This window comes from Aythya ferina (genome assembly GCF_964211825.1).
Source record: "Aythya ferina genome assembly, chromosome: Z".
NCBI classification, from domain to species: Eukaryota; Metazoa; Chordata; class Aves; order Anseriformes; family Anatidae; genus Aythya; species Aythya ferina.
In genome coordinates, this window is record NC_140299.1 from 22,449,919 (window position 1) to 22,464,594 (window position 14,676).

The window sequence follows — 14,676 nt, forward strand, 5'->3', positions numbered from 1 at the left end:
TATTAAGGATTTAGAACTGAAATGTTAATTCTCCTCTCACAATGAAGAAGTAACTTTCAATTAGTTGGGTGAGAAAGACAGTGGTGATGCACTTGGATACATATTAAAGAGGCACAAAACTTTAAATAATGTGGGATTCTTCTTATAAAGATCATTAATAATAAAAGAAGGTATGTCACTGTGGCACATTTGAGAGAACTGTAGGTATTTACAATAATATACTTTTTGAAAACTAACAGAGAAAGTATTTGTGATAGCGAGGAAAAATTATTTATTTTTTTGGAGAAAAAAAAAAGCTTAATTAAATTTAAGCTTGCCATTTCAACTATAAGGATTAATTTTCAATGAGTATTTCTGCAATTATTTTGCAAGGAAACTTGATGCCCAGTACTAATGTGAATTTAGATTACCACATAATCCAGGTATTTAAATTGTTCTTTCAGCACACTGTTTTCACTTTTTGTACATTTTTCCCTCATTTACTTGCTTGGTATGGGTTTATACAACGATGTTAGAAGAGGTTATTTTTTTATTACTTTAAATTCAAAGACAAAAATAAATTATGCTATCAGTGTTGTCTTTTTGTTTCATATACAGTATTTCCTCATTAGAGTCCTTTTAAATCTATCAGTTTTAATCTTCATCTATACTTAAAACGATTACTATAAGATTTGGAAAAAGCATACCTTTTGGAACCCAACCAATACACAAACCCCTTCACTAAAGCATGAACATGTTAAAACTTCAAACAGAACAGATGTACAAGTTCTGTCAACAGCAAAAAAAAAAAAAAATCCACACCATTATTTTTCCCTGTATGAGGAAACAGCTGAATAACTTTTATGGAAAACACTCTAAAAAACTTCAGGCTTAGGCAGACATCTACTGCGGAAAATTTCTACGGTGGAAAATTTCAAGCCAAAGAGTTAAAGTTTGGCAGGTTTATATAAGAAGGTCTTATAATAGAGTGTAGGGCAATTTTAATTGTAGAAATCCCTCCTAACTCTGCCAATAAAGTATTAATGCACACTGCATCAAAATTAGCTTTCAGTTAATAGTTACACAGAATTTACATCAGTATAACTAAAAGCAGAAATTGACCCTCCAAATATGATAGAGTACTCTGTGATCTTGTTAGGCTTTTAGAGCAGGGAATGTCATTTATTACATATTTGGACAGAGCCCAGCAAAATAGAGCCTAATTTGGTTGTGGCCTTTAAGCATGACTGCTATATAAATGTTATAACAATAATAATAATAATAATAATAATAATAACAATAATAACAATAATAATAATAATAATAATAATAATAATAATAATAATAATAATAATAATAAAGTGTTACAGAATTGTAAACTATTATTTTCTCCTTAGCATGTGGTGAAGAGAACTACATGTTTGGAAAGAACTGTGTTTTCTGTTTTGGCTTTTTCCTATCACAAATTACTAATTTACAGGAACCTTTGAAGTTGGAAATTTATAGTTGCAATTCTCCACTGTTTAAAGGCATGAACAGTTTAGCTTTGTAAAATAGTAATTCTCAGATTTCTCTCTGAAATCTAACAAGGGAAGAAGATACTGATGACTAGAGATTTTTTGCAGAGAATAAATTGATAAAAGACTCTGGCAAAAGCACACAGTGTCTTAAAGCATCTTGACTTGTTCAATTTGTATTTTTCAAACCATTTAAACTACAGTGAAGTAAATTGCTCCTTGTCATTGACAAGAAGTGGTGGTTCCAAAATAAACCTAGACTGTTGATCTAAGAATAAAGCTCCTAGCATTTTCTATTACTCTAATAAAAGGTAATATTTTTGGTAAAATGTGAAGGTGTCTCTATTTTCATTGGCTAACTGTAAGCACTATATATTTTTTTTAATGACCCCTTCAATGAATTTATTTAACATGGTTTACCAATATTTCCAAACTCAGCATGGAAAAGCCATCAGAATGGCACTAGGTCACGCGCCCTGAATGAAGCCATCAGCAGGGATTAATAAACTGTGACAGCTGCCCAATAGCTTTCATTCTATTATAAAAATCATATTGCAATTCAAAATGCGGCATAATCTTTGTTGGAATCAGCCCAGCTAACATGGCAAAAATCAGAACAGGGAATAGATGACAGTGGTCACTGTTACAAAAAAAATCCAGTTTGGAGTAGTAAATCTTAACGACAGCAACACTCAAAAAGATAATGGAAATTATTTAAATACAATAACTTTTCATTGTTTTCTAAAAACCTGCATAAAAATTATCATATTTTTGTGGAAATAGGAACATGAAATTACTTTTTTCTAGCGCACATCCTGTAAATTAATGATTAAAATATTTTTGATCTTCTCTAAAATCTGTACAGATTTTCCTTTACAACTGAGAAACACTCTCTTACTATTCTTAATCTAAAACTTATTTTCAGAACCTTGTCTGAAACTATTGATGAAAAATCAAAATTCACATATTCAGACAAATACAGTAGCACTAGGCTTATCTATTGCAACACTGAGTTTTCATACTTTTCTGTTACACAAGAGAGTTTATCAGACTGCATACCGAAGTTCTTTAAAGCTACACAGTTATGCAAGTATAACAATATTAAGGATGATCAAAGGGAATGGAGCACCTCTCCTGTGAAGATGGGTTGAGGGAGTTGGGGTTGCTCAGCCTGGAGAAGAGAAGGCTCCAGGAGACCTTAAAGAGGCCTTCCAGGAGTGCAGTGACAGGACAAGGGGGAATGGCTTTAAACTACAAGAGGGGAAAGTTAGATTAGATGTAAGGAAGAAATTATTTACTCAGATGGTGGCGAGGCCCTGGAACAGCTTGCCCAGAGAAGCTGTGGATGCCCCATCCCTGTGGGTGTTTCAAGGCCAGGCTGGATGGGGCTTTGGGCAACCTGGTCTACTGGGAGGTGTCCCTTCCCATGGCCGGGGTTGGAGTTGAGTGATCTTTAAGGTCCCTTCCAACCGAAACCATTCTGTGATTCTATGATTCTGTAATAGTTGAAGTCAGAATAGATTGGTCACTGGGAAATAAGAGCATTCAGAAAACCCTTTTAGTAAGGCTTCCCCTCCCTCCCCCTTTTTTTTTTCTTCCTTTTTTCCTATATGCTTGGAATTCACGTAGTGTCTGAAAGAATACAGACTTATCTTCTAACAAATTAACAGAAATCAGGCTCTAGAGCTATGACTTACATTTTCAGAGTCCACAACAGACCCAGAGTTGTAACAAACATTTTTGGAAGAGTGTTATAAAATTTAATAATGATTAAACTAACAAGAGTTTTTTACAGAAATCACTCAGAAAATAAATATAGTGAATGTAATAGGCTTTTTTCAATCCAGGATACAAAATTTTATAGCAAGCATAAATATTTTATTAAATTTATATATATATAAAATAATTGTTAAATAAATTCCGTAGAGCAGTTGCATTAGGATACTATTGTATCCTGAATTAATCTCTCTTTATTTGAACACTTATAGCTGCTCATAAGGACTTTAATTTTTTAATTCTTTTTTCCTGTAGTTTCCAAACAGTAAAATACTTATTCAAACAATACATTATTTGTACTCACCCCCTTCTCAATGCTCCCTGTTTGGCAAAGAGTACCTTCAGCTGCTGGAATACTGTTGGTAACACAGCGGTTACTTTTGCTGAGGCACCAGAGCTCTCTACACACTTCCTAGGAAAGAAGGCAGAAGCAAGTTGATCAGAGTAACAGCCTAAAATTGCTTCCAATGCTCATACACATATATAGAGAAATTTGTTTTGAACATACTGTAAGTGCTGGGCTGGAGTCTAGATGTTTGCAAAACATTCTGGAGCAACTTCAAAGCCAGCATATTCTACTTAAGAATGTTCTGCCACAAAAATTCAGGAAGGATCAAATTGTAGACTACAAAAATGTGTTTTTCTACACCTGCTATGCAAGCATTGTTTTGTGCTGGTTTTCTGATTACTGTTTGATATATTTTAGTATTGTTGTAAAATTAATCTGTTGTAAAGGATGTGCTGTAGTATCTCCATCATTAACATTATCTGCCTCAAAAAATCATGGTAAAAGGATACTGTTAACTTCAAAATATGAACCAGCAAGATTTGTTTCCTTCAGGTTAAACCAAAAGGTTTTGGAGCTTAGACTACCTGCAATCCTCTTCTGTAACACATGCTAAAACAGTGCACTTGTATGTAGTAAATATTAAAATATTAAAAATATTAAAATATTTCCTTAAAACATTTTAGATTTGTGGCATTTTATAAATGATTTAGCCTATCGTAATTCCCTCCATTGTCAGCATTAAAAAGGTTTTCAAAAAATCTATTTTCCTACAAGTTTTCTCATTTGTTTTTGTGCATTTACTAATTTAAATTAAGTCAAATTCTGTTGACATTAGAGATTCAGTATTAAAAATATCTAGGGTTGAAATTCATAATGAGAGGTGTGATCCACTTCAGTTGTCCTTGGCTTAGACTATATATGCAGAATGGAATTAGAAATAATTTGTTTTTATGGTAACTGCCCTGCATGATAATCTTTGTTGTATTACTTTGAGATCTGTGTGAGACTTCACAACCTGCTTTCTATTAAATACTTTCTGTTTTAAAGTAGTTTTGAAAATTTGAAAGATAATTATTCAACTGTATGATAGGCATTATATTAAACGTCTGCTTGAAATCATACCCAAAAATAATTCTTGTATAGATTCTATGACTGAATCTTGGTACAAAGAAGAAAAAGGAAAAGACAGTATGAGCAAATTAAAGTTATTAGCTACCCCCCACACCCTTGCAAATTAAGTGTTTATCTGAGGAAATGAATGCGTATCTGGCATCTAGGCATCTTTTCTATGCACTTCAACTAGACAACTGTTATGTTATTCCCTAAGATTCGGCTTCTTGCATGAAACTTATGATGAATAGAAATGCTTCTTTCGAAATTCTACTGAATATAGAAATGGACTTACACATTATTACCTAGTAACTGCAGTAATTTCAACAGTACAAATTTCTACTGAATAATACAAAATTATTTACCAAGTTTAAAAACAGCTGGTGCCCATTCAGGACAGATATATGCTCTGTATTTAGTTTCACAATTGGTAGAAGCAAGCCATCTTTTTAAAAATCTATAAAAAACATACCATCTTAGCATGGTCTGAAATGATGAGGAATAAGTACTGTTGATTTGTGGAGTTTCCACTCAACATTTAACAATTTGGCCTAAGCTATTTAGTTATATTAAATGATGTAACAATTCCTGTTTGGTGGGTGGCTCTATGAAAACTCAAGAGAATGGATACTTGTGAGTCTTTTTTAGGAGAAATACACAGGTAAATGGATACCTGCTAAAAAAAGCAAGAACTACCTTACTTTCCAAATCAGAATTTATTTTTCATTAAAGAAATGAAAACAGTAGAAATATTTACTTACATAAATCTCTGAATAAAACACTTGCTTTTGCTACTCGGTAAGATTTTCAGATTAAGATATGCATCCACAGGTACATATGGTTTAAAAGATCAAATAGAACAGGGAAAGCACAGAAGATATCACAAAGACTTTTAAAAACTCTCTTATAAATTTTATAACTATGAGTTTATTTTTAAAATTCAACACTACATCAAAACCACATCTTCAATCAAGAATCTCAACTTCAATCCAGTATGGATTTCAAAGTGAAAACCTAAAACAAGTTCCTTTCAGACACAATATGAGGTGTTTCTGTCATACAACTGCCTTACTTACTTTCGTGCCTCATTTACTTGTTTGTCTGTTTCATGTATGACTTACATTGTCAGACTGTAAATAGAAGTGTCAGACAGTGATGATCCTAGTTAAGATCCTACATTTATTTTACATCAGATCAAATTCAAATGTTTAAATTAATATCTGTGTTACTTTTGCAAAGGTTGGACCAATGTTTGGAAAACCAAAAATTCAAGTGCGTTAGGAAATGAAGATTTCAACCAATCTAATACAGACAGAAGAAAAAGTAAAATCTCTGTAACACTCTGGATTTTGAACACATTTACATTTCAGAGTGATTTGAATCCAGAATTCTGGTTTGTGCTTCAGATTTTACTTGCAGAATTTCACTTCTGATATCCTTATACAAATGCACCATCTATATGTTAACACAGAAGGGGAGATTAAATAATTCAAACATGTATTTCATTGCCAGGCTAACATACTCACAAAGGACAGCATTTAACAATTTCTCCCAGACATTGTAATTCCAAGTAAATAATCAGCTGAACTGTATGAACTGATGGATACAGCTATTTTAGTTATTCGTCATTTACAGAATAATTTTAAGCAAGTTAGCTCATCACCCTACTCCATGACAAATGAGAAAAAAATATTTTCCTTCTTCCAAAATTGCTTTGGGAGATAAGATGAAAAAAACTATCAAAACTAGATACTATTACTGACATAGCCTGTTTGTTCTTCTTCAGACCTTAATTTTAGTACCAATTTTTCTCAGTAAACATCTGATGACAAAATGAAAGTAATCCTGTATAACACTATTAGTACTTAAGCTAAAACCTCTATTCAAATCAGAAAAGAGTTCTGTCCAAGGACAGACATACGATATCCCAAGATCAACAGAAAACTTATGGAAAACTACGCAAAATACAGACTACTTGTAAACTAATATAACACAATGTAACAATTTGTAGAAATATTCTATAATAAAAAAAAAAAAAAGAAATTAAAGAATGTGTTTCTGTAATTTCTTCTAAAAGAAGTTTTATAATTTCTTTTAGGAGAAATTACTCGTTTATTTACCATTTATATACTGATGATTTAATTTCCCCTAGTGTATTTTGTTTAAAAGAAATAGTAGAATTTGAAGTATATCTTCTATCACCTCTTCTATAACTATCATCTATTTGAAGTATATCTTCTATCTCTTCTATCTTGTATGTAAAATAACATTGTCATTTGAAAACAAGATAGTTAAACTAAAATAGCAAAATTCACCTGTGCTATTATTCTATTAAATGGAAGTGGAATTATGCCATCTATTACTATGGCTACGTCTTCTTTATTTTCAGGTGATTTCAGGCAGTTGAGAGAGATTCTTATTAAGGTGCACAAAGCTTTCTGTTCACCATACCAACCCTATACCTGGTACTACCTCAGTTTCATAATTATTCATTTGAATTATTTCCTTACTGTCCTATTCGTAACATCTCTAAGCAGCTGTTTTTAATAAACCAGGCTGAAAAACGTATGAGAAACTGCCCTAACTGCCCTGGAAAAGTCAGGCTCAAAATCACTAGCAGAAAGTCTACTGCTTTTCCTCACACACTAACATGCACACATGCACACACACACACACACACACAACACAACATAAGGTGACCCACTAATAGGTTAGCGTTTTCTTTGTTGGTGGACATAGGATGAGGTTAACATACCTTTTGTCAACATTAAATTTGTATGAATAATTTACTGAAGCTAAGAAAAAGAAGCATAATCTGAAAATTAATCAATGATCTCAAAGTCAGTCTTCAAGTGTGTGGATTTAATAACTATTAATTTATAAAGGAAACAAGGGAAAGTGTTTTAGAAGTCCAGGAAACATAAACTGAAGCTGAGGCCTTTCACAAGATCAAGACAAGATAGATGACAACCTGTAACGGTGTATCTTAGGGCTCCATGACTTCAGTTTGGAATTCGGATGCTTGTATTTGCAGTAAATTAAACAAAGCTGAACCCATCTAGAGAAAAAAAACAGCAAATCAAATTATCTTCCTTTTGCCTAAGTGTTATCAATGATGGAGCCTCTTTCTGTTGTGTCATGCAGAGTTACATATAGGCATTTCAAATTATGTAAAATCTAAGCAACCTATAATATATAATAAGAATAAATAGTAACAATACAGCACAATGAAAACTCAGTTGGATGAGTGAAGGTCAACTTGCTGTACTGCTCTGTTCTTAATATTTAACACTAATGAAAGCCTCCAACAAAAGTTAGCAGTTTGGCCCATAATGTTTTAAAAAAAAAGATGGGAAATACATTCACAACGCATATTAAACTACGATAATTTGGGGGGTTTCAAATTCACAATGCATATTCAACTCAATAATCTAGGGTTTCATTTTTTTTCCATAAAGTTTAAAAACGCTAATCAGGATTTTATGTTATGTCAGCATGTTTCATCTATAATATGCTGCACCTCTTGATGAGCATTTGCTAAAATAGAGCATAAAAATAATTTGCTTGAATTGCAATTTACAATTCAGATCTGAAAAGCATCAGCCTAGAGTATCTCCGGCCTCACTGCTGAAATTCTGATGGCAACACACTTAAAACTAGAAGGCTGATTGTAATTATGGGCGAATTTTGTAATGTTCAACAAGTTTAGTTCAGATAAGCACCCAAAAGTTACCATTTTAGTGCTCTCCTACCAAATGCTCATTAAGTGGTGCAGCATGTTACGAATCAAAACATGCTGAAACAATGTGAAATAAAAGCTGTAACTTAAGTCATACATTTGCATTATGTAACCAGCATACATTCCTCAATATTGGGTGCTTATGTGAACCTTATGGAAACTACAGAAGCCTCACAAGTTCAGAGACCTCTAAGTAGCATCTTCCCTTTCAAACCCATGAAAACTATTCCATCTTTATCTAAACCACATTACAGAATCTGGAATCTTGTCATTGCTTCTGCTATCCACTGAAGCACTACTCCTGCTTTGATCACTGGCTTCTGCTTGTCATTTTTAAGCAGCTTTCATAAGATCCATGCATGCCTGTGCTACATCTGTGTCTCTTGTGATAGAGAGAAAAAGAAAAAAATGAAGACGAGGGGGAGAATAAGATAGAGGGTGTGGAGGCAAGACAGCCAAAGGAAAGAAGAAAGAGGGACTGCATCATGGTGATAGTACTCTGGGAACTTTTTAAAGAAACAAAAAAGATGTAAAACCACCATAGGATTCATAAAGAGGAAAAATTATGGGATTACCATTGGTTACACACATCACAATGTCAAAAAAAAAAAAAAAAAAAAAAAAAAAAAAAAGAGGGAACAAAATTCACTTTAAGAATAAAGCTGAAAGCTTTAAGAATAAAGCTGTTATTATATAAAAGCTGTTATTATATAAAGCTGTTATTCACTTTAAGAATAAAGCTGTTATTAATTACAGCACGATCCTCTAAGTCCTTACACAAGAAAAGCTCAAATTTTTTATCATGCTAAATGCAAAAGACCTCTACAACAGTGATGAGAGGTTTTGCACTTGGAAGACAAGACCTTATAAAATAAAGAATAATGGAGAAGTTGATAAAAAAAGACAAGAGTATTGCAGCAGGACTGTCAGTTCCTCTCTTCACCTACACTTATTTAAACAGAATCACAGAATGGCCAAGGTTGGAAGGGACCTCTGAAGATCATCTAGTCCAACCGCCCCGGTCTGAGCTGGATCATCTAGAGCACATTGTGCAGGATGGCATCAAGGTGGGTTTTGAGAATCTTCAGAGAAGGAGACTCCACAAGCTCTCTGGGCAACCTGTGCCAGTGCTCTGTGACCCTCACAGTACAGAAATGCCCTCTCATATTCAGCCGGAACCTCCTGCACTTCAGTTTGTGCCCATTGCCTCTCCTCCTGTCACAGGGCACAACTGAAAAGAGACCAGCACCATCCTCTCAACACCCTCCCCTCAGATATTTATATACATTGATGAGATCTTCCCTCAGTCTTCTCTTTTCCAGATTAAACAGGCCCAGCTCTCTCAGCCTGTCCTCATATGACAGATGCTCTAGCTCCATGCCCATTGTGCTGGGCAGCCCAGAGCTGGTCACAGCACTCCAGGTGTGGCCTCACCAGGGCTGAGTAGAGGGGGAGGATCACCTCCCTTGACCTCTTGGCAACACTTTTCCGAATGCAGCCGAGGATCCTGTTGGCCTTCTTAGCCCCAAGGTCACAGTGCTGGCTCATGGTCAGCCTGCTGTACACCAGGACTCCCAGGTCCATTTCTGCAGAGCTGTTCTCCAGCAGGTCAGCCCCCAGACTGTGCTGGTGCTTGGGGTTATTCCTCCCAAGGTTCAGGACCCTGCACTTGCCCATGCTGAACTTCATGAGGTGCCTCTTGGCCCAGTCCTCTAGCCTGTTAAGTTCCCTCTGAATGGCAGCACAGCCCTCTGGGGTATCTGCCAACCCTCTGAGCTTAGTGTCGTTAGCAAACTTGCTGAGGGTGCACTCCATTCCATCATCAAGGTTGTTGATGAATAAATTGAACAACACTGGACCCAGTACTGGTCCCTGGGGAACACCATTAGCTACAGGCCTCCAACTGGACTCTGCACCTCTAAGCACAACGCTTTAAGCTCTGTTGTCCAGCCAATTGCCAATCCATCTCACCATCCACTCATCTAGGCCACGCAAAACAGGAATTTGTGATGTAAATCAATATGACTGAACTACTTATGCATTGCTAACAAGCACATTGTATAAAGTGATTTAGCCATGGTATGAAGTCAAGGGGGGAAAAAGAGCACTTTTCAGTGAGTTAGCATTATGTACAAATTGAATTGAATGCACAATACTTGTCATAGCATCAATGGGTGAGGAAAGAGAAGGGACCTGGTAGTCTAGTGTAAAGATATACCAGTGGCTTCTCTGCCTTTGCTTTTTGGAAAAAGCACATAAATAAATAAATAAATAAATAAATGAGTAAAATGGTTTTTACCTACCTACAAGAGCTCTAAGTCAAGCTAAATACCTCTTTATTTAAGTGGAGTAAATCATATCAGTGTTTCATGAAAACAGTGACAGTTTAATTCACTAACATTAAAATTTACAAGGGACAACTGTAATTTAGGCTAGAAGAAATACTGCAGAACTGCTCTGTATAGAAGTTTGTTTGCTTTCCTGCATTTGTCAGCTGACCAGAGAGGCAAGTTAGCTGTTTTGCTCATTCATAATACAGTTACACTATTCTGTCTCTGAACTGGCATGTAGGAAACTACAAAGCAGTGAAGGTATAGTGACTGCATATCCTTTATTTCTGTGGTACATACTTTCCAAGCAACTTTCTATTAATGGTCATTAGCTTTATGAACACTCTCCATAACTCATTAAAAATAAATCAAGGGGATCACTTGAAGCCAGAAGGAGGACTTTTAATTTTGGGAATGTATCCTCATTCTTCCTGTTTATAAGCAATAAGTTCATAGCTTGAACTTATCTGTCCTTCAAAACGCAGCAACAAAATGTGAATAAAAACTGGTACCTGAATTTTAAGTTACTTTAGTTGGGACACTAACTGGAGAATTTAATTGCAAACATAAGACCATGAAAAAGAAGAGAGCTGCATGTCATCAGCTAGAATATATAACCTGATGTCTTAAACTCCATTGTGAAATACAAATAGATTGGCCCTCCTGATCTGAGTGAAGCCATGTGCTCAAAGGAACGTAGCATTTGTCCTGTTACACCTCTACTCCAAACCAAACACTTAGACACCAATGAAGGTGAAAAAGCATAAAACGTAAAAAAAAAAAAAAAAAAAAAAAAAAAAGAATTCTTAACAAGAATTGTTAGGCACTCTCTCTGAAATTCATGCTAGCAGCCAACAGCTTCACAGATCATAAAATACACCACAACAATATCAACCATATGCATAAAGTATTAACTGCAATTAAAATGTCTGAGGTTTTAGTCCCTGTCCTAAAAACATGGGGACCAGCTCTAAAGCAAAGCATTATTTTGAACCACAAAATCCGTAAATTACAGTCAGGCATATTCCAGGCATTATTTAAACTCACAAAACAGAAACTCAAAGTCAAGACTGGAATTCCTTCCTGAGTTAACCCAGAGACAGGCAACTCTTATTAGGCAGATGTTCAAAGGTGAGTAAGGTAAGGAGTCAACAAAAGATGTTCTCCTCACACTCACCTGAGTAAACAAATTGAGTAAGTTTCTGAACTATCAGGGGAACTGGAACACAAGCAGAGAAGAACTGAGCCATCTTGACAGTAATGAGAGAAAAATCCAGCTACATGTTCTACAGAACAGGAACTGGTATTGTTCCTAACAACTGTCATAATTTCTGACTACGCTCTATCTAACAAGATACTTGAAAACATGCATGCCTGTAGAAAATGGTATGCATCAGCATTATATGGTGAAATTTCTACCACTACAATTTGTTTTACTCGAAGTCATAAGTTTAACACTCTATCTGAAATTGTAGCTTAAAAATGAAGTATTTTAAGTATCTTGTGAGATTGCCTCTTAGTTCTTTATTAAAAGTATTTATTTTTTCAATTAAATTATCTAAATTGTTCCTATATCATAGATTTGTGGAAAGTATAAAGAACACTAAAATATGTGACATTAGAAAAAATCACTGTCTATTTGCAAACAGTTAATCACTGATATGCTAAAACAGCACTTTGAATTCTTGCCACACAATGTGCTGAAGAACATAAGGAAATCTGACTAACAACTGCAATGCTTTTGCTGGAACAGTTTTGCTCATAAGTGACTAAAACAGATGGTTTCATTAGATCTAGTAATAACACTAATATCAGTATAACTACCTAAGAGCTGCCTTTAAAGGCAAAACTCCTTGTCAGTAAACACACACACACAGAAAGTCAGGGTCTTGCAGTCCCTTTAGCAGTGAGTTCTCATGGCTTAAACATTCAAATACCTCTCCAGGTATTAACTTCAAGTTCCTAAGTGAGAGAGAAAGCTTTAAGTACTTAAATATACAAAATTCTTGGCAGGATTAGGACCTAATTTACACCAAAAGTAACAAGCATTTGAAATACACATAGAGAGGGACTAGATGAGGAAATATGGGAGAACAAGTGATGAATACCGATGATCATCAAAGCTGATTGGTTGAAAGAGGTAATTTTTCTAGAGGTTTATAAGACATTAGGACAGAATTTCAAAGCAGAAAGACCATCACTATTTGCTAAGTCATGTTACAAACACCATCTTAACACTAGTATCAGAGTCCAAAGGAGACTTACATTTTTTTTTTTTTGCTTTGACTTGAGAGTTCAATAGTTTCTCTTGTCATGTCTTGCCATCACAAATTAATAAAGAACATGAGCAAGAGAAAATGGCAAGAAATTTTCTCTGAGATTTCCCTTTGTTTTAGAATGTATTTATTTGTGGGTCGTTAAATCCCATACTGTACATCATGCTGTACCCCTTCCTTTTTTACCAGGCAGTTCAAATAGAGAGGATTGACTGCCAGACAGAAGTTAATACACGAATCAGATCCATTGTTAATTAGTGATTTTTATTATGTTTTTCAGTTCATGGTTGCACACTTGTTAGAATGAGATCAATGAACTATTTACAGCATTTTAGTGTAGACATCATATCAAACAGGAACACTCAGACTACTGTCTGTTTACTTTTGATAATGAAAGAGTAGAATATAATATTTAACTTAACTTTTCCTGGTATTTCAGTCTAGTTCCACTACTCAGTTCTACAAACCCATTCTTACAAGAAAAGTCTTTCTTCTGTATTTTCCATCTGCATTCCACTTACAAGGACTATTTCTTTCTCTCCAGTGTTATCACTTGAAATCTGTATGATCATCATGATGGCATTTCCAAAGTATTATGACCACGGCAGATGATATTTTTAAATGTAGACAATATTTTAAATTTATATAATTTCTTAGATTGGATATTATAAGACTTTTACAAAAACCTGTTATATAGATATGAAAAGTCTGAATCCTAGTACTAAAAATAGATTATTTTTTCTGAGACACTTACATCATGCTCACACTGATGGCATATAGTACACTGCATCAATTCAGTGGACTGGTGATACTACATGAACACTTAAATTCTTTTAACTATTACATCAATTAAGTTTCAACCTCTTTTTTGTAACTATGAAACAATCCCCTAAAAATATTTAAAACAAAAAAGAAAGCAGACTTTATATAGACAAGATTATCTACATCTTTAGTACCTTCGATTGTTGACATTTTAGAAACTGATTTAGAAACACGTGTACTGTGCAGAATGATCATCACAACAATGATTACTTAGTTTAACATAGTTTGAAAAAAATAATTTACATGTGAAAAAGTCAGGTTTTGCACATTATTAACTTTCCAGTTTAATTTAAAATGCAAAGTATCTCTAAAGAGCATTCTATAAATAATGGATTAAATACCATTATAAATAATGGATTAAATACCTGCAGATTTCTTAAAATAAATATTTATACCGATGTCTTAAAATAAATAGTGTGTGTGCTGAGAATTTGTAAGAAAAAAAAAGGGGGTTGGGGGGGAGACATGACTTAGATTTAGCAACAGGAAACAGGGCCCTTAGAGAACAGTGGTGGGAAGTAAGAACTTACAGAGGAACAATAAAGGCTAAAAGAGGTTTGATGAGGATCAGGAATAGAAGACCCAACAAGCTAATCAACCAACTACATATAGCTTTGAAAATCCTTTCCACACTGCAACCTACCAAAGAGGCATCTCAAGAAAAATACTGTATTTATCACCCAAGGGATATTAAAAATAGACTTCCTTTATAACTAGCTTTAGAGAAGTGAACAGAGTAAATTTAGTGGTTACATTGTTTTATTTGAATAGTCTTATCATTAAAATGCTAATAAAACTCAGTATTTTTTAATCATTAGACGTGTTTTCAAGGTTTATT

General features: G+C 34.4%; 1 protein-coding gene across 5 annotated transcripts in view; it reads right to left on the reverse strand.

Moving 5' to 3' along the window:
- The window catches only part of ADAMTS6 (ADAM metallopeptidase with thrombospondin type 1 motif 6), a 154,745-nt gene that overhangs the window by 59,059 nt on the left and 81,010 nt on the right, over nucleotides 1-14,676 (reverse strand). For all 5 annotated transcript variants that reach the window (XM_084503222.1, XM_084503224.1, XM_084503223.1 and 2 more), the window contains one exon: nucleotides 3,577-3,684. In XM_084503222.1, the coding sequence (XP_084359348.1) occupies nucleotides 3,577-3,684 (108 nt within the window). The remainder of the gene's footprint in view (nucleotides 1-3,576; nucleotides 3,685-14,676) is intronic.